Raw genomic sequence first — 22,143 nt, forward strand, 5'->3', positions numbered from 1 at the left:
TGTGGCTTATAATTTTCTATTTGCATGGTTATGTTTAATTGAATTATAATTATCTTAACAGATCAAAATTCCAAAATTTAAATCTTTCACTTTGTCAAGAAATTAAATGATTCAGCCCTAGCCAGTTTGGCTCAGTGGATAGAGCATCAGCCTGCGGACTCAAGGGCCCCAGATTCAATTCCTGTCAAGGGCATGTACCTTGGCTGTGGGCACATCCCCAGTAAGGAGGGTGCAGGAGGCAGCTGATAGATATTACTCTCTCATGGATGTTTCTAACTTTCTATGCCTCTCCCTTCTTCTCTGTAAAAAAATCAATAAAATATATTTTTTAAAAAGTTAAATGACTCAAACTATATTCAGTTAGTTTAAGAAGAAAATATCAGTATTTGACATAAACTTACATTAAACACCAAAAATGTTATAGAACATAATACCCTAGAATAAATTAATCTATATGCAAAAAACTTTTTGTCCAAACTGACAGACATGACTCTTAAAAAAGGAATTATGCTTACACATAATGTCCCCCAAAATGTACAAACACATTAACAGCTAATAGCTCAATTGATGTTTCTTTTCAGATTTAACCCATAATAATTAATAATTATTCAAATTGTATATACATTTTGGGGGGACACCTGTACAGAGTCATCGTCTTGTATGGAAACATGAAATGCTAAACTTGTAGTAGAAAAAAAGTGCTATTCTATTGCTATTTATATTTCAATTTTGTTTCTGAAACCAGTAGCATAAAGAGAAAAGATTTAAGAAAGATACTATTGGGGGCTAATAAATATTTGAAATCAAAATGAAACAGAAAATCTACAAAAGTTTAAAATATTAATAAAATAAACATTTTATTAATGAAAGTCTGAAAAACATGTACACCAAAACAAAAGGGACTAATGCTGAATAAAAATAAGTTGTACCACAATTCAATTTTTTAAACTTTATATATATAAAAAGCTGTATTATAATTACAAAGCTATGAACTATTAGAGTGCTAACAATATTTTTTCGTACAAAGAAACTTAACAGTAGTAAAATATGAATACATAAGATGCTTATTTTTGGTCCCTTTTGGGAAAAAACAAAAACTAAGTTGGGGTGTGTGTTTTTACATGCCTCCAAGCACAAAAATAGAATATAAGATGATTACTGCAACATTCTTAGTGTTTTTCCTTGTAATTCTTTAAATGTCACCAGTCATAATAGCAATGAACTCCTCTTGATTTACTGTGATAAAAAAGAAAATGTAAGTCAGAAACACAATTTTTTCAGAGAACAATACTACTATTTTGTACTAAATATCTTTAAATTTTATATTATACAAATTATTAATAAACCAAGACAGTATTTTAATTCTTTGCTAAAAAGTTGAATGTTTATTAAACAGAATATCATGAATGCACAACATATAAAATGTGATAAAAAAAAAAAGGTAGTACTATATGTTACAAAAAAGTCATCATAATATTTAAATATACATGGAGTTTTAAAAGCTTGAAATTTTTAATTTTTAGATGGTTAAACCCTATAATCTTTATTCTACTAGTTCACTTAGCAAACCTTTCCTTCATAAGTAAGTTAAATATATCAAACATATAAGTTAGAATTCTAAAAGATAATATATAAGCATTAGAAAAACACTCAAATTGATTTATGGTATTGTGTTTGGTTTTTGTTTTGTTTTTTTAAATTTTGATATATTTGAAAGCCCATTTCAAAGAAAAACTAATTGAAACCAGGTCTCCATACATCAAAAATATCCAAAGAGCCTAAATCGGTTTGGCTCAGTGGATAGAGCGTCAGCCTGTGGACCAAAAGGTCCCAGGTTCTATTCCCAGTCAAGGGCATGTACCTTGGTTGTGGGCACATCCCCAGTAGGGGGTGTGCAGGAGGCAGCTGATTGATGTTTCTCTCTCATCGATGTTTCTAACTTTCTATCCCTCTCCCTTCTTCTCTGTAAAAAATCAATAAAATATACTTTTTAAAAAATATCTAGAGAAAATTATAATTTTAAAATATACAGATTTAATCTTAACTACAAAGGTAATACTATAAAATATAGGTGTAATTTCAGGAAATGATCACTGATAGAGATTGTTAGCTTATCAAAATTATAAATAAAATCCAATAAGAACTTCCAGTTTATAAAGCATAATGCATAAAAAAAGAAAACCTAGAAATAATAGGTGATAAAAGGTAATATTATTGTGATCTTATTAAATATAAATTTTAAAAAACAAAAATAGATACATACACATAAATATTAATAGAAATCTTCAGAAAAGATTGCTTTCACTTTGTAAAATAGGTTAAGTTTACGGGTCCCAAGACTTAACATATACCTTAACAAGGCATAAGTTAGGAATGATAATTTTGATAATGATAACAAGAACATAGCTCTGACACAGAACTGTTCTACATCTGAAAATACTGTTCTATATAGATAATCTTTTAGGCTTTTTCTAAATCTTAAATACCATAGATGGTAATATATGAAAATACACCATATAATTAAACATTTTAAAGTACCTAGTGAATGCCAACACCATACTAAGAGTTATATACTATATCAAATTAAACACTAGGGTTTCTATTATTGAATATCTTACATTTTAATTAAGGAAGATATTAAGCGATATAAAATTGTTAATTTTCTTAGAAGTAACAATGATATCACAGTTAGGAAAGATAATATCATTAGTAGTAGAGGCATGCTAAAATATTAGAGAGGGTCGAGTTTGATATATTTTCAAATGATACAGAAAAATATATATGTACACACTATATAAAGCAATACAATATATCGTTAATTACTGAATCTAGGTAGAAGTCATAAAGGTGTTCACTGTACTAGTCTAATATTTTTTTCCTCTGTGTAAGAATAATTGGAAAATTAACCAATTAAAAAAGTTGAGCAGATAAGACATGTACATCAGGAATAAAAAAGTATACTGGTATCAGAAGCCACATGTACTAGTAAAACCAATGAGAATAATCATGTTGGTCACATTTTATACCTGAAACAGAGAATAAATGCTATGTAATACAAAGCATGATTATTAAAATAAAACTATTTTTTATCAGTGTTGAAAAAAAACCATTATAATGGGAAAAATCATTACTGATGAGAAAAATGTGGGTAAAAATAAATGTTGTCTTAGGCTCCAAAATAAAATTATAGGATTTGGTTTGACAGGGGAAAAAAGCTAAGGTAGTAGCACACCATCAGAAACATAGTTGAAGCCAAAACCGGTTTGGCTCAGTGGATAGAGCGTCGGCCTGCGGACCAAAAGGTCCCAGGTTCTATTCCAGTCAAGGGCATGTACCTTGGTTGCGGGCACATCCCCAGTAGAGGGTGTGCAGGAGGCAGCTGATTGATATTTTCCCCAGTAGGGGGTGTGCAGGAGGCAGCTGATTGATGTTTCTCTCTTATCGATGTTTCTAACACTCTATCCCTCTCTCTTCCTCTCTGTGTAAAATCAATAATATATATATATTTTTTTTTTAATGTTAAAAAAAAGAGAAAAAAGAAACATAGTTGAAGATAGAAAGTCATGCAAAAATAAACACCTGAAAATATTAGAGCATTTCAAAAGTATTTTAAACTACTCCATAATTTCATACCTCAAAACAGAATACCTTAAAAACAAAAGTAGAAAACTGATGGGAAGTAGTTAAGGAAATTAAACCACCTCCTTTATTACCAGTAAACCATTCAGACCATTAAGAGAATCCGTAATGCCTTTGTACAGGCAGCGAGCTGAGTGGTAAAGAGCAGTGAGCAGGTGGACGGTAAGAAGCAAAGGGTCCCAGACTGCAAGAGGATGCATGCCAGGCTGATGACCTCCCCAAACCCCAGTGCACAAATTTCATGCACCGGGCCTCTAGTCAATGATGAAAGAGAATCATTTATCAGCTGCCTCCTGAATGCAACCAACTAGGGATCGAGCCTGCAACCCGGGCATGTGCCCTTGACCAGAATCAAACCTGGGACCCTTCAGTGTACAGGCTGATGCTCTATCCACTGAGCCAAACCAGCTAGGGCCAGAGTTTATTCTTGTATAATTTTTTATTAATTCTTGTGTTATTTTTCTTACAAACAACTGGAAACCAATTTTTTCAACCTGTATACTTAGTGTTGTTTGAAAAATGTCAAATAGCTACTATGAATTCTGCAAAGTATATTTATCGTTCACAATAGTATTTACAAATATGGAAAACAGCAATATATGCATGCACATGGGATACAATTATTTGTATAATCTACAGACAATGATGTATATGTGAATTCCCAGACCCCATACAATACCTAGGAAGACACCGCCCCCCACCCCAAGTGAGACCCAACCACATCACAGATTGGAAACTATTGGATTAGACTATTTTAATATGATAAGACCACGCTTTCCCCCCAGAAACAAAGCAAATCTTATTAAAAGACTATGCATCAGCTATATTTTATTTGTAATCAAATTCTTGGGAAAAATGTTATTTGCCTGTTAAGTCATTTGAATAAATGATAGTAGGATACCCAAGCAACACATGTATAGTAACAAAGTGGAGTAAAATAAGCAGAGAGGACTGAAGAAATTTTTTCAGGATGCACTAAAATAAATCTTCAACCAATGAAGTACAGATGTGAACTGGGAGATTCAAAAGCAGCAGCCAGAGCAATATAACAAGGAATGAAGAAATGGACACATTTTCTAAAGCAATTTTCACATCAAGTTTCAATTTAAGAGGGAGCTTCCTAATTGATATTTTATCCTAATATCAAATGAAGCTAATAACTGAAATCTGATTGCATAGGCCTACTCCAGTGAAAAAGAATATAATAACTGATCTTTTGACATATTATTAAAGATTTATGAAATAGACATACCAAGAATCTCTATGTCACTGAAGATAGTACCTTTACAAAACAGAGTTCCTTTAAAGTTAATTTAGGTAGTAAATTTTAAGTCCAAATATTAGAGTGACAGCTTAAGAAATCATTTAAATTTCCTTCAGTTTTAATCATCTTTGCTTCAAAATGTAAGTAACTATATCAATATCCTTAAAAAATCTATTATTTAAAAATATAAGTTTTATAACACTTAAATAATATTTCCATAAATATAAGAAAGCACAATAATGTATACATTTAAAAACAATCTTTACATCTGAACTGATAGCTAGTTCCTACTGTCTCACCTCCTTATTAAGCATGCCTGTATTACCAAGGTAATTATATATATATATAACTATATATATATATATATATATATATAACTATATATGTAAATATATATAAAAATATATATATATAATTACCCAGTGTGTGTGTGTGTGTGTGTGTGTGTGTGTGTGTGTGTAATTACCCAGTATATATACATACATGAATATATATATATATATATATATATACTAGGTACTATATCAACATGTATCTACTGTAACACACACTCCAGCTCAGGGCTTTAAGTCAACAAGTATAAGATCACTCATTATGTTCAAGAGAACATAAAGATGAGTAAAACCAAAAAAGAAAGGAAAACAAGCTTACACTTAATGCTAGGCACCATCAACTATCTTCATTTAATATTCACATCAATGCTATAAGGTATTACCATTCTCATGTCTACTATTAAATGGGAAAACTGAGATTCAGACAATGTTGAAAACTTGCACAAAATTACAAAGCAACTAAGTAAAGGGCAGAGATTCACTTCAAATACAGGTCTGTATGATTCCAAAACCTCTACAGCAGGGCCGCCTAAGACCATCGGAAAACACAGATATTTACATTATGATTCATAACAGTATCAAAATTACAGTTCTGAAGTAGCAACAAAAATAATGTTATGGTTGAGGTCACCACAACATGAAGAACTGTATTAAAGGGTCGCAGCATTAGAAAGGTTGAGAACTACTGCAAATGCTAAGGGCCCCCAATGAGAGCATCATTAACTTATTCAGAGCCCACTGGAAGAGGGTTTTGAGAAAAAAATAGTTTAAAATGTTCCTGAGAAAACAACTAACATTTTAGCAGACAGAAATTAGCAATTAGAATATTCTAGGATTAAGGAATGGCATGATAAAAAGGCACTGCATAAAAAGTATTTTCATGTATTTTGTCAAAGTGTAGGTATGGGAGGTGAGGGTTAACCATATTTGTACGCCATAAGTGTCTATAGACACAAGCATCAGACCTTTTTTAATTAAATTCAAAATATCATGGCAGTTAACTGGTTAAAGTAGAAAAGTGCAAAACTACAATTGGAAATAAAACTAGATAGTTAAGGTAAGACAGATCATAGAAGGCTTTGAACTTTACTCTGTAGGCACTGAGGAATAACTCTAAGTGTATGAACAAGGAAATTACATTATCAAACCTGTAATTTAGAAAAACAATGGTATCAATAGATTGAATTAAGAAGAGAGAAGAGGCTTATAGGCATGTAGGGCAATTAGGAGGCTACAATAATCAACAAAGTCAGTTAGGGCAGAGACTATCATCTGCCATTTTCATTATATAGCACCAATCAGCACATACAACACTGTAACCATCAGGCATCCAAGAAAATAACAAGGCTATAACATTCCTACAAAAAAATAAGGGCTGAACTAGGACACCAGCAGTAAACAAAGATATAAAACAGCCAAAATATTTGAAGGACAGAATAGAACAGTAAAATTTAGAAGTGTATAAAGGTTGAGGAAGAAGGCATTAAAGGCTGAAATTTTACTAAGTGACTGAAATTTTGATATTTCATCCACAAAGAAAATACATTTCTTAAGTATGAAACCTCATATTATAATACAATCTATCTAGTTGGTTTTAAAGTTATGATTCATTCTAAATTGAAATAGTAAAGTATTTATATAGACAAGCCCATTACAGGATGAACAAAAATTACAATAGTTTGCAAAGAGTCTTGAAAATCATTTGGTTTTAGAAAAACTTACTAGATTGTATATATCAGGACTACTTGGACTATGTTTTACTCAAACTTACTTTCTCCATCACCATCTTTATCAAATTCTTCTATCATAGCCCGAAGTTCTTCATCACTCATGTTTTCACCCAATTCTCTGGCAACGCGTCGCAAATTCCTCAAGCTTATTTTACCTGAATCATCATCATCAAATAATTTAAATGCTTTCAATATTTCTTCATGTGGATCTCTTTCCAATATCCAGTCTGTCACTAGAGTTAAGAAAAAGAAAAAGAAAAAGATAAAAAACTAAACCTTTATAATCACAAAGACATTCATTTATGATATCAACTAAGTACCAAATGAAAAATAAATCTGTCAACATTTACTAGTAGCTTGAAAATAAAATGCTATATCAGAGCCCAAAAAGCCAGATAAACATGAAATTAGAAAAATTAAATCCATATTTTTCAATGTAAGCTTTATAATATCAATAATTCATCCTATTATAAAAGTAAGCAAAATTATTTACATTGCACAGATGCAAAATAAAAAGTATTATATTTATACCATATTTATCTAAGGTTTACTATTATCAAGAACTGTTGTAGGCTCCACTGACATCAAGCACATTAGTCTAGGAGTTAGTAACCTAGTTGGAGAGATGTTATACCAACAAACAATTCAAACTAACTAGATAGCCCAGCCGGTGTTGCTCAATGGTTAAGCTTAGATCCATGAACCAGGAGGTCACAGTTCGATTTCCAGTCAGGGCACATGTCCAGGTTGTGGCTCAATCTCCAGTAAGAGGAGTGCAGGAGGCAGCTGATGGGTGATTCTCATCATTGATGTTTCTCTCTCCCTCTCCCTTCCTCTCTCTGAATTCAATAGAAACATATTTTTAAAAACCTAACTAGATAAAAGAGGTTTGCTGGCTAAACTTAATAGTAACACAAATTGCTCCTCAAATTTAATTTAATTTAAAAACATAAAAACTGAAAAATTAATAAAATGCACTGCCATCATTGATATAGACACAATTTCGGACAGCAGATGAAAATCTCACAGTGCCAAAACCAGTTTTGCTCAGTCTGCGGGCTGAGGAGTCCCAGGTTCAATTCCGGCCAAGGGCATATACATTGGTTGCGGTTGCGGGCACATCCCCGGTAGGGGGTGTGCAGGAGGCAGCTGGTCGATGTTTCTCTCTCATCGATGTTTCTAGCTCTCTATCCCTCTCCCTTCCTCTCTGTAAAAAAATCAATATATTTTTATCATTAAAAATAAAAATAAAAATAAAAATAAAATAGAAAATCTCAGATATTTTCATGATTACAAAAATTTCTTTATTTTTCCAAAATATGACAAGTAGTTACTAAAAGAATTAAATCTGATTGCAATAACACAGCCAGGAAAAAAGTAAAAAGGTCTGGAAAAGATAACATGCATTTTGTTTAGCAAAATAATAACTTCAGACAAGTAAGTAAAATGAAAGGAATAATTTCATACCTTGATAGCTGAAAGTATAAATGTATTTTAATATACTAAATGTAATAATATATAATAATATAGTTTACTCAACATTTTCAGTATTACCAGTCTTAATAGCCACAATAAAGAAGCTGTAGCATATAGGTAAAAATCTAAAAATATCTAAGTAAACATCTCCGAAGTAATTCTGCAAGCTAGTCTATCACTACAACAAAAGGTATTTATGACTCTCGTTGTGCCATTAAAAATAAATCAATCCTACCCAGCTTGTATGGCTCAGCAATTGAGTGTTGACCCAGGAACCAAGATATCATCAGTTCAATTCCTGGTCAGGGCACATGCCCAGTTTGTGGGCTCAGTCCTCTGTGGGATGCGTGCAGAAGGCAGCCAATCGATGACGCTCCTCTCTCTCATTATGTTTCTATCTATCTATCCCTCTCCCTTCCTCTCTCTAAAAATTATTAAACACATTTATAAATAAATCCTACTGAAGTTTATGAAAGCATTAAAAACTTGCAAATGCTTATAGATGTAAAGTATAAGAATGTTTAATGCACCCAAAAGGAAAAATACAATTTAAGTCCCCAATATTTTATTATTGTTTTGCTACTATTTCATCATATTAACATTCAAGATATTAAATCTTCTACACATATATTCGGTAGTTTTCTTTTTCTCCTAGCCATTAATTTTATCCACAGTCTTCCAAGTAACTAATTGAAGTATATTATTATAAGTATGCAAATCATCAAAGCTCATAAATATTCAGTCAAAAGGAGTTGGCATATATACAGCCGTAACACCAAAATAAAATACCACTCTTAACTCTATGGCTCATACTCAACTTATTTTGAATTTAGTCCCAACAAAAAAGCAGGACAAGAAAAAAAAAGTGTTAAGAAATTTTCTTCACCAATTAAATAATTTTACATGACAGGTGAACCAAAAAAGCAGCTTGCCGAAAGTATTAATGTACTTAAAGCAACAGGGTGATCTGGGGAACAGATGGGGCTCCAAAATATATAAATTCTTATCCCACTGGTGCTTTAATTGTGTTGGTTACTTCAGACGTATGTGTATATATAATCTTTTATCAATACATTGCCTTAGAATGCAACTTTTCTTGGGAACTATAAATATCCATCATTCTGAACAGCTAAAACAGTAAACTTTATGGTGACTCTCCTCCATGCCTTCGTGTTCTATTTCTGTCCTACAAAGTAGAATTTAATTATAAGAAAGATATTGTCTTTCAATGAAAATAACAGGCAGTTAAGGTGGGTTCAATCTATTTCACAAATTTCTGTCCAGGTAACTCTTTTTTCAAATTAATTACAAGAGTCCTGATGCACAAAGATTCGTGCAAGAATAGGCCTTCCTTCCCCTGGCTGCCAGCACTGGTTTCCTTCTGGTACCCAGGACCTGGGCTGCTTCGCTCTGGCTGCTGCCAGGTATATGGGAACCGGGCTTCTTCACTCTGGCCACTGCTGCCACCCACCAGGGATGTGCTCCAAGCCACGCCCATCAGAGCACGCCCCCACCCCTGGTGTGTGTATTGCAGCTCAGAGCACACCCCACCCCTGGGTGGGTGTGGGTGTCTGTCTGCTGGGTGGGGGCAGCATGCATCCCCTCCCACCCATCTGCACAAACAGCGCCTCCTGAGCGGCAGTGATGCAGCCTCCTCAACTTGGTTGTGATACCAGGCTAATTTGCATATTACCTGTTTATATATATAGATACTATTAGAAATGTACTTCCTCAAAATATTTAGACCTTACACTTTATAAAAATCACTTATGAATACAACAAATTAAAAGACACTAAAGCTTATCAAAAATCATTAAAGGTAATACTGGAAATATAGCTTCAACTATATATCTCACTGACTTTTGGAAGGCTCTATCCAAAAATACCAGTTACTATAAACTCAACTTTTTGGAGTCCAAACTCTTCCATTATCACCAAGATAGCTGTCAATGCCCACTCCCAAAAGAATGAGAGCACTGTTAATAGTTTCCCATATTTAAAAAACACTGAACATTTTCAATCCCATAAACCCAATCAGTGATCAGATCCTATAGTTCTGAGGATGCTACTTTTTTACTTTTAAATATATCCTTTTTTATTCTCACCACCTTCAACATAAAACGTATATTATTTTCTGTCTGCAATCTGTTTCCTCCAACCCATCTTTAATACTCTAAACAGAGTTATCTTTCTGAAACATATCTACTCTTCTTTAAAAATTGACAATGGGCTTCTGCTGACTAAAATTCAAACTCTACATGTTTGCCTATCTGGCCCAATCTTACGTTTTTAGCTATTTCCCTATCTTCTAGAGCAGGGAAGTACCTAAAGTTTCCCAAACATGCTATATTTCTGGGGCTACTCTTTGTCTGCCTGAATGACTTCCTCTACTCCTTCGTCAATCGTCTCCTTAGGATATTCTTTTTCACATTCCCAACAGCCTAAATTAAAAATTCCCTCTGCAAGGCTGCCAGGCTGGGAGCGGCCAGGCCCGGAGCAGCCGGGTCGGGTGCAGCCAGGCCCAGATCGGCAGCTGCCAGGCTGAGAGTGGCCAGGCCCGGAGCAGCCGGGTCGGGTGCGGCCAGGCCCTGAGCAGCAGCTGCCAAGCTTGGAGCGGCCAGGCACAGAGCAGCCGGGTCGGGTGCGGCCAGGCCCGGAGCAGTGGCTGCCAGGCTGGGAGGCCCGGAGCAGCAGCTGCCAGGCTGGGTGCGGCCAGGCCCGGAGCAGCAGCTGCCAGGCTGGGAGCGGCCAGGCCCGGAGCAGCCGGGCCCGGAGCAGCAGTGGCCAGACCCAGAGCAGCTGGTTGTGGAACGGACCAGAGCAACAGAGGCCAGGCCCAGAGCAGCCAGGCCCGGAACAGCTCACTCCTCGCCTGCCCCCGCCCCAAGGCTGCCTCTCAGACATGGCTGGAAACTTTTGCGGGAACTTGAGGGTCTGCTGAATCAAGTGATGAAGGCTTAGATCTGGATATGTTGAGTTAGTATAGCGCTGGGGTGTTGATCTGTAAGTGCCTTGTGCGGGGCCTGGATGAGGTTGGTTGACCTATTTGGAAGTGTCTTTTGTGTGAAGTGTATCTTTGGGCATGTGGAAGTATTATTGATATGAGAAAATGCTAAGTAACTGATTTACTATCTGAAAAGGGATTTACTATCGGGGAAAGGGAGGGAGGAAGAGACTGAACATAAACTGTGCACCTATGGATGAGGACAATGGGGGAGGGGAAGGGGGCGAAGGGTGGGGGGGGAACCTGGTGGAGGGGGAAAGAAATGAGGAACCTTTGTAATAATATGAACAATAAAGATGGATTTAAAAAAAATAAAAAAATAAATAAATAAATAAATAAATAAAAAATTCCCTCTGCAAAATCTTTAATTGCTCTGATCAGAAATTGACAAATCTTTCCTGTTAAAGGCCAGGCAGTAAATATTAGGGGTTGGGGGTGAGGAGGAAGTATAAGATTTGTCTAAACTCTTCACTCTGCCATGATGGCACAAAAGCATAAAACAATAGATGTGGCAGTATTCAGGCAGCAGCTGATTTTGGCCCAAGGGCTGTAGTCTGGCAATTCCTGCCTTAGACAAAATTTACCACATAGTTTCTGGTCACCTACATTTAAATTATAAGCTCCTTGAAAGAAGAACCTCTTAATAACTTTTAATTCCCTCCCTCACCCCAGCACAGTACTGAATGCCAAAAAAAAACCAGCAAATTTTTATTAAATAAGCTAAACAAAAACAATAATATTCTATTCTATATAGCCAATGAAATAATAAGTAGTATGTGCCAAAAAACAGATGGAACACAAACATCTGACTAATCTTGTGTAGGGCACGGCTACAGTGTTTGGACAGGTTCAAGTCTTGGACTGACAAGAGGGCACAGTCCTCTCATGGCCACGTGCAAGTCCCAGCTTGGAGGGCAGAGCCTTCTCAGCACAAGTATAGCCAACAGTTGTAGTTGTAAGCTTGAACCTATGGTCCAAACACATGGCCCCTCGTGCCTAAGTGATACAGGCTACAAGTAAACAAAGCTTGATCAAGTGCATATAACTGAGTAGGATCAAAACTCATGAGAATGCTGTAAACATCTTGACCACACTCTTACTTTGCCTCATGGAATCTGGCTATAACATAAACACACGGCTTGTAGTCCGTGGCGCTGTCTCCCCATCAGGGAAGCAGCATCCCACCGAGACCCTGCTTCCATTCTCTTGTCTGTCTTTTCTAAACCTTTCAGCCGCCCTCATTCAAGTTCACTCTTGGCCGTGCCGGCGTGGCACAATCTTGGTCTTACTTTAAAGCAGCAATTCCTACGACACCTGTTACTCACTAGCCTCACGCTGTCCATATTCTAAACTTATCAAATACATTTTAATATTTTTTCCTAGCATTGGGAAGAATTCAGTTAACTTCATCCAGAAATATTGTAAATAAATATCCTCAGACAGCTAATAGATGTACATAAAACTAAGACTAAAATTTCTGATTTGGAGTTATTTGTCCCAAAGTATAAAACATATATTCATCTGTGGTCAGTCATTCTTCAAAAATAAACAACAGCCCTAGCTATTTTGGCTCAATGGATACAATGTCAGCCTGCGGACTGAAGGGTCCCCGATTGGATTCCGGTTAAGGGCACGTACCTAAGTTGCAGGTTTGATCCCCAGCCCTGGTCGAGGTTCATGTGGGAGGCTACCAATCGATGTGTTTCTCTGTGTCTCTCACCCTTCCTTCCACTCTCTCTAAAAATCAACTAATTTGTGAGGATTAACAAAAACAAAAATAATGAACAAATAGGGAGAATACATAGTTCTTGCCTGAATGATTCAAACAATAGTAAGTTTATTTGACAGCTGGTATTCTCAATAGGTAGCCTGAGGATAGCTAACATATATGCTTAGCCATGGCCTTTTATTCTGGAAAGAATCCAGTATTTCTGCTCTACTAGTAACACAGAAAAGATGGAGGGTCAGGAAAAAGTGGAGATGGCATGGGACTTTTGCTTCAGTGGCTAATAAAATCACAATTTAAAAATTATATTCATTATATTCACTTTAGATGAAATAATGTATTTAATAAAATTATGAATGACAATAATACATTACTTAAAATAGCTATAAATATAAAAAAAGATCATCAAAAAAGTATAAATATATGCTGTAAAAGACATATTCCAGTGATGCAATGATTATTTTCAGTCTTTATAACAAATAAAAAACTATTTTTTAAATTATAATGACAACAAATACTTAATGGCACTTACCCTTTCCTAAAGACCTTACATATTATTTACTCACTTATTCCTCATAATAACCTGGAAAGGTAACACAACTATCCCCTCTGTACAGCTGAAAATGAGGCAGAGAGAAGTAGAATGCCCAAGTAACACAGCTAGTAAGTGGCAAAATCAAGACCTGAAGGCAGGCAACCTGCTTGCAGATTGTCCATGCTAAACTACAACAATATACCAAATGTACCTGAATTATAGATCTTTCCTAATATTTTTTCCACTATATCCTAAGCTTTATTTCTATAAATAAATCATCCTAGGCTAAAATCATAAACTCCAGGAGAGCTTCAATATTGGGAGAAGAGAATGCTTTCTCCTTCTTCTCAAGTAAATAATTCTACAATTTAGAGAGGAATAAAAAAAAATATGCTCCCCAAAGGAACAAAATGCTTCTCTAAACAATCATCTGTCGGTTTGTAAGTTGAGGACCTTTTGTGCTGTGCTTTCTCTCTCTTTCTGGTATATCCTTTAACTTCTCTCTTCTTCACTTTTGGTTTGAATTTTCAGAATAAAAGTTATATAATGATATGAATCTACGAATCTATTTTTCCATATGTACTAATTGTCATTTCTTTTTAATTCTCATACTGCTTCTTGCTAAATAAAATAAAGGATTTGATTGTGATCATAAGTAAATTTGTTCTAAATTTAAAAAACTATAGGATATGCTTATGTTATGACCTATATAAAGCAATATCAATTAGTGTAGAAAATTAATTAAATGAAAACAAATGTAAATTTCTATACATTCTATGTATAAAACTCTAGGCAATATAAGATGTAATAAAAAAATATATGCCGAAACTGGTTTGGCTCAATGGACAGAGCGTCGGCTTGGGGATTGAAGGGCGGGTTAGATTCCGGTCAAGGGCATGTACCTTGGTTGTGGGCATATCCCCAGTAGGGGGTGTGCAAGAGGCAGCTGATCGATGACCTCTCATCAATGTTTCTAACTATCTCTCTCCCTTCCTCTCTGTACAAAATCAATAAAATATATAGAAAAAAAAAAAGAAAGAAATCATCATGTTTAAAAAAAAAGATGTAATAAAAAATATATATATATTAGAATAAAAGATTCCTGTGTGTGTATATATACAATGTGAGGTGGTGATATATGTGTATATGTGTGTGCGTATATATATGTGTATATGTGTATATATGTACATGTGTGTGTATATATATATCTCTCTGTATGTATGTATATACTATAAATAATTCTCTAAAATCATCTATACAAAAGTTTAACCATATTAAGTCCATGACACATTATCTTCAGTTGGTTGTTCTAAAATGTTTTCTCCTGCTTCCAGTTTCCCTTATCACAATCCTCTCCCCACTGGCAACTTTAAACAGATGACCTTATTCACCAAGATCAAAGTCATCAAGAATATGCGGCCCCTCATAGATGGCTTTGTCAACTTGAAGGCATGCACCTTTTCTACAAAGATACCAGCTGCTACAGGTTTACTTTCTCCCACATTGCCAACAAAAACCACATACTAAATGGTCTTGGGAAATCTTTTCCAAACAAAATGATACCAAATTTTCTATTTTACAGTGAGAGATTTTTTGATCACCCTTTTAGTTTTGTCATAAACTCACATTACTTAGAAAGACATTTTTCCATAAAATAACTACATAAAACCTAGGTTAGAATCTCCAGAACAAAAGACAAAATGATAAATCGCACAGCAAAGCTATAAATCTGTTTTCTTTGAAAATCAACATAAAGAGTACCCCAAAAAACCCTGTAAGATTCACATATACAGCAATGTTCATTAATAAAATTCTATACCTCTGAGAATTAAAAAATGCTGATATTAACCAGATAATTTCCTAACAACTGCTAATTACAAAGACTATTAAAATACACACCAACTTCGTTAAAATCTTCAAAGGTGATTTTCCCTGTGGCTTCTCTGTCATAATCTTTAAGAATCTTCAGTACATCAGCTTTTTTTACATCAAACCCCAAGGCTCTCATTGCCACCTTTTGGATTAAAAGGGAAAAGCAAATTATAAAGCATTCCTTCAAAAAGAATAAAAAGTGATTTCTTAAATAAACTTCTGCAACTTAAGGCATGATGACACAATAATAAAACATATAATTCTTTTACATGTTTTATGACTCTAAAATAGATAGTTTTTCTTCACTATGAAATTAAATGGCAATTTGTTAACTTTATATTTTTTTTTTGTATAACAAACCAATCAATGAGTGTTTATGGAATGTACTATAAATGTACTGACATAGTGCACAGATATAACAAGTTCTTTGTTCTCAAAGGATTAACAACCAAAATGAAAAAAAGGGCATAGCATAAGTATTACAAAGATATACATACACTAAAAACAAAAATTTATACATTACTAGAGATTAGAACACAATGAAATAAGAATTATCATCAGACCCTACATGATTAGTCACCAGATGCATGACCCCAAGTTCAGGAAAGATCTTATTACTATACTAGAGGCCCAGTGCATGAATTGTTGCACTGGTGGGATCCGGCTGGCCCGGCCCCAATCGGCAGATCAGGGCCAGGCCTGTCAGGAGGAGGAAACAGCAGGAGGTTGGCCGGCCAGCCCACTCTGATCAGGCCCCAATCAGGGCTGAGCCGGCTGGTGGGAGGAGCCACAGGCGATTGGCCAGCGGGCCCCACCCCCAATTGGGGTGCAGGGGCCCATTGGGGGCAGGGGCAGCTGTGGGGAGGGGTGTGGCCAGCTGGCCCCACCCCTGAATGGAGTGGGGGGGAGGCTGATTGGGGGTCAGTGGCCGGGGAAGGGGCTATGGGAGGTTGGCCAGCTGACCCACCCTGGATGGGGTGGGAGAGGCTGATCAGGGGTGGAGCCGGTCAGGGAGAGGAGCTGAGGACCAATTGGTGTGGTGGGAACTCATTTAGGGCAGCACCAGAGGCAGGAAGGGGAGGTGGGAGGTTGGCCAGCCGGCCCCACCACTATATCAGGCCAGTTCACTGGCTGCAGTTGGCGTCACAACAATCTGTCATTCCAGTCATTATAGTGTTATGTTCACTGGCTTTTTATATATATAGATAGAGGCCTGGTGCACAGATTCATGCAATGATGGAGTCCCTTGGCCTGACCTGCACCCTCTCACAATCCAGGACCCCTTTGGAAATGTCGGAGAGCTGGTTTTGGCCCCATCAGCCAGGCCAAGGGACCCCATAGTTGCACGAAGTATGCATATAAGATTTTTGGTTAATCTCTTCCTGCCCTCTTCCCTCCCCCTTCTCTCTGAGATTCATCAGTCTGATCCATGTTTCCATGCCTGTGGTTTCCGCTCCTGCATTGTGCATCTGGCCCCTGGTGTTCAGTGTACGTCATAGCTACCAGATGGTCAGCTGGTTGGCCAGTTGCTAAGGCTTTTATATATATAATTAAAGGAAGGAGAGACATGTAACTAGTTAAAACTTGGAGGGATTCAGGTTGTTCCTTGAAAAATGGATTAAGTAGAACAAAAAGATATTTAGAAAAGGATTACTGGTATTAAGACACCAAAATAAAGAATAAGGTTAAGAAGAGTGAACTGCCGAAACTGCTTTGGCTCAGTAGATAGAGCATCAGCCTGCGGACTGAGAGATCCCAGGTTCGATTCCGGTCAAGGGCATGTACATTGGTTGGAGGCACATCCCCAGTAGAGGTGTGCAGGAGGCAGCTGGTTGGTATTTCTCTCTCATCGATGTTTCTAGCTCTCTATCCCTCTCCCTTCCTCTCTGTAAAAAATCAATAAAATATATAAAGGAAAAAAAAGAACAGTGAACAGAGCAGTTTATTTTATCTAAATGGTAGCACTCAGGTGGAAAAGGGAGTTAGCAAATGAGAAACATGGATGGTAGTTAAAGAATAGAGAACATTCAATAAAAATCAAAGGAATCTGAACTTTATGCAGTGTATGATAAGGAGCCACCAAAGGTTTATAAGTATTGAAAAATATGGGGAAAGAATTTGAGAAAGATGAATGTACAAGGTAAACTAAAAATGAAGAAACCACTTAGAAAATTCCAGATATGAAATAAGATTTTCAAACCAAGATAATAACAATAGCAACAAATGAAAGAGACATTATAAAGGAAAAACAGATAAAAGCTAGGTAACTAAGACAACAGCAACAAGAAATAAATTGGTAAAAAGAGCCAAAGAGTTGCAAAAAAGCCACTTTTCTCATTCTGTTGAGTGTCAGATCCATACTACCTTGAACACCAATCTCCCCTTGTATCTTTATAAATAATTCCAGGCCTTAAAATTGACATTTCCGCAGAAACCGGTTTGGCTCAATGGATAGAGAGTCGGCTTGGGGACTGAAAGGTCCCAGGTTCAATTCCGGTCAAGGGTATGTACCTTGGTTGCGGGCATATCCCCAGTAGGGGATGTGCAAGAGACAGCTGATCGATGACTTCTCTCATCGATGTTTCTAACTCTCTATCTCTCTCCCTTCCTCTCTGTACAAAATCAATAAAATATATTTTTAAAATATTTATGAAAAAATTGACATTTCCCCCCATTAATAGTGTGTCAGTATCACACATCAATTATGTTGTTTGCACCAGAGAAAATAAATTCAGAATGTGTTTATGAACATATTCAAATAGAAAGACAAACAACATTCCCTCAATTGAAAAAAGGATGAGTGGCCAAAAAACATAGTAAGAACTGTTTAAATCCTGTAGTTTGAAAAATTTTAATCATGTAAATGAAAAATAAGCCCCTCAATAGGGATGTATTTTAACATTTAAAATACTATTCATTTACCATGTGAAAAGGAGCTTCTAAAAAGATGTGAATACAATTCAATTTTATTGTAGCATTTAACTGTGAAAGTGTTTAAAATGGTTTCCTATTTCTAAAACCAGTTTAGTTAAAATACGTATTTAAAAATGAATCTTTAGCCAACTGTCAAAAATGCAAATCATTTTAACAGAAAAAATATTCTATGTTTTAAAGTCTGTCATTACCTTTAATTCATGATAATCTATTGCTTCATCTTTGTCCGTGTCAAATAGTTCAAAAGCATCTTTAATTTCTTGTTTCTGTTCTTCAGAAAGTTCTCTTCTTTTTTTCCTCTTTGTTTTGTCTACAAGTTCACTTCTATAAAATGAAAACAGTCTATTTAGTCCACTTAATTCTTATTCTCCTATGACTCTAGATGATTAAAATAAGATTTCAAAAATGCAATCATAAACTTTAGCCAGCGAGTAACATTTTAAATTTCTTAAAAGGATATTTTTGAGAGAAAAAAATTCCTTATATGAGTAAAAGCCCTACCTATTACATAGTTGAAGCTGCTATAAATTTGCACTTCCCAAAACAGAAATGTTACAGGTTGTTAAAAATAAACAACAATGAGGACCTATCTTTGTATTTATTCCACTAATATTACTGTGGAAGCAAGAACTGTGATTAAGAAACATTACTTCATGTCAGAAACCCCAACAAAAAAGCAAAGCATTTATCCTTATTATTCACATCAATCTACAATATAAAGTATTTTAAAAGAAAATTAAATTCGTAATTAACTCACTATATATCTAATTTACTTTTGAGTGTTTTATAAATGAGTTATCAAAATTACTACCCCCAAAAAATGTAATTTTTTTCAATTACCTTACAAAGTACTTTGTATTGTACATTAGAAATGTTTTTAGATGACATATTTCCAACAGTTTGGCACTTCATCATTTCTTTGGTCGGTATGAACAAATCAGCCAAAATACTGAGTCCAAACAGATCACAATTATCATATGCCTAAAAAGTATCTATTTGTGCCAATTCTACATAATGTGAAGTCAATGGTCTTATAAATCTCAACATTTAAATTTAGATTTAATTTATCACAAACTCTGGAAAAACGTTTTTTAAGGAAATTTATTTTAAAGGCTAGAAATGTCTTAAGAGATGCTGATGCAAGTGTTCCAAATTTTCAAATGGGACTTCCAACACTTGTATACATGTTGAAACAGAACATTTTATAAAGCCTTGAAATGTAAAACCCAGTTGATTTTACAAGAATACGCTATCTATTTGCTTCTGAAGTTTTGCTCTCTAAAAACCTACCTCTAAAAAAAGACGGGGGGGGGGGGGGGGGGGAAGGCTGGGGGCAGGCGGTAAGAGACGGCTACCAATTGACCAGATGGTCAGTCATTCTCTTCCCACGGTTCCCAATGGCCAAGTCCAGAACCAACTAAGCTGACCCCACCCAAGGGACCCACAATTATCCGTGGATCAGCAGAACACAGCACCTTTTCAAAGGTGGTGTTAACTATACAGTTATTTTTTAAGTAACATATCTCGATGAGGCTGGGGGAGCGGGCAACAGAGGATTAGAGGCCCAGCTCCATGTGGGGTACAGAAACTCGGGAAATCTAGGTGACGTGGGTGTCCAGGTACCCGGTGCGGCAGGACCCCAGGTGACCGGCAGGGAGAGATGGGTGTTCTTCCCAAAATTCACAGTAGCGACGTCACGCCCAGCGCCGCCTCGCTGGCGGCCGGAAGCCGGGAGGAGGCGCTGGATCCAGGGATGCTCCGCGGCCCGAGTTCCCGCGGAAACAACGCGGAAGAAACCTCGCGCGACTTCACAGCCTCCGTGCACAGAGTACGGCCCATCCTTCGCCCATCCTTCCGGCGGTTCAAAACCCCACGCGTGGACAGGTTATGACTGCCTCCGCGGAAGTGCACGGGCCTCGGCACTGCGGCCCCCGGGAGCCCCGGGGAGAGGGGTCCGGCCCGGAGGGAGGGCCGAGGTTTCTTTCTCGGGACCCCAAATGCATCCCTTCCTCGCCTCGGCCCCCAACTGCCTCCCTCCCTTCCACCCGCCCTGGGGCCCGCGGCCGGGGTGTGGAGAGCATCGCCGCCGCCTCGTTACCGACCTCAGAGCTAAACTCATTTTCTCTTCGGACAGACACGTTCCTTTCAAGAACGACTGTAACCCCCAACTCAAGGGGGCACGACTCCCACCAGCCGCTCAACAGACACCCACAATCTCAGCGGCCTCGAGGACCGCCCACCAGAGAGCCACTGCTGAGCTCCATTGGTTGGAATGGCGACTGCCCTGCCGCTGGTGGCGGAAGCGTTTCTGGTCCTCTTCTCTCATTGGGCGTGTGTCGCGTCAATCAAAGAAACCTCTCTGCGGGTACAGCGGCCTGAAGTGTTTTCCCGGGATCCTTTGCGGAGCAGGAATCTGCATCCTTGCCAGGCGATGGGGCGGGTGGCTGCACCTCACCTCGCGGGAGGATGCCCGTGGCCTGTGGGCGCGTGTGGGGAGGCCGGACCACGCTCAGGGCTAAGGGGAGGGCAGCTGAGAAAAGAGCCTCCGAAATTTAATTTCACCTTACAAACTATCCCAGTGGTTCAGAGGCAGTGTGATGTGGATTATATATGTTTGGACCATCACTGGGTTGCATTATTAGACTATTGGTGAAGCTGTACCTAACCCGCCTCTTCCTCCTTTGAAGGGATTTGTTCGCTCTTCTCCTTTATTTTCCAATGCTGTAAGCTGCTTGTATACATGACATATGGGGGGCCTAGCCCACATCCATCTTCCAGACCTCCACTACCAAACCAAGTTTTGTGAAGCTCACTTGGTATTTCATATATCTGATTGTTGATCTCTCCTACTAGACAATAAGGGTGGAGCCCTAATCCAACAAGACTGATGAACTTAAAAGAAGCGGTAAAGATGGACAGATCTTACTGTATGAAAATGAAACATTTCTGTATGGCAAAGACCACATTAAGCGAAGTAAACAAGCACACGAATTAAAAGCTTGGGGTTGGAGATAACTATGTTAAATATTGGTAGGATCTGTATCATCACATATTTCCAAAGAACACCACACAGATGACTTTCTGGTCCCAAGAGAGAAAGTTGAACTTTACCAGGATAATCTAATGGTATGTTAGCATTGCTAGTGAGAGTGTTACCAGATATTATGTGTCTGCTGATGTAACTCAATATGAAGTACCCAATCTACATCATTTAACCAAGAATGTTTAACATGAATTTAATTAAACATTAATACCTACTTTCTCTTTTTCATAGGAAATGTAGGAGATAAACCACTTTAAAGAAAAAAAGAAAGAAAGAAAAAAAAAGACACCACAAGGAAACAATCACACAAATCCAGAGAGTAACACATTCTAAAGGAGATGATTGTTCATTCTCTTCAATAATTCTGTGCATGAATAAAGGGACTGGACTAGATTTAAAAAGACATAAAGATGGTTCAACCAGATAGATGCCAATGACCCAGGCCAGTAGTCGGCAAACTCATTAGTCAACAGAACCAAATATCAACAATACAATGATTGAAATTTCTTTTAAGAGCCAAATTTTTTTAAAATATATTTTATTGATTTTGTACAGAGAGGAAGGGAGAGAGATAGAGAGTTAGAAACA

The 22,143-nt window shown here is 36.9% G+C and overlaps 1 protein-coding gene across 1 annotated transcript; it reads right to left on the reverse strand.

Annotated features, from left to right (window-relative positions):
* Positions 1 to 831: 831 nt before the first annotated feature.
* Positions 832 to 20,755, reverse strand: CETN3 (centrin 3). The gene is made up of 5 exons (XM_036410398.1): positions 20,615 to 20,755; positions 18,704 to 18,836; positions 15,606 to 15,720; positions 7,007 to 7,198; positions 832 to 1,236 (listed from the first exon to the last, which is right to left on the reverse strand). Exons 1-5 carry the CDS (start codon positions 20,629 to 20,631, stop codon positions 1,193 to 1,195), a joined length of 501 nt encoding a protein of 166 aa, XP_036266291.1. The 5' UTR covers positions 20,632 to 20,755; the 3' UTR covers positions 832 to 1,192.
* Positions 20,756 to 22,143: the final 1,388 nt, after the last annotated feature.

Source organism: Pipistrellus kuhlii, unplaced genomic scaffold (genome assembly GCF_014108245.1).
Source record: "Pipistrellus kuhlii isolate mPipKuh1 unplaced genomic scaffold, mPipKuh1.p scaffold_m20_p_4, whole genome shotgun sequence".
NCBI classification, from domain to species: domain Eukaryota; kingdom Metazoa; phylum Chordata; class Mammalia; order Chiroptera; family Vespertilionidae; genus Pipistrellus; species Pipistrellus kuhlii.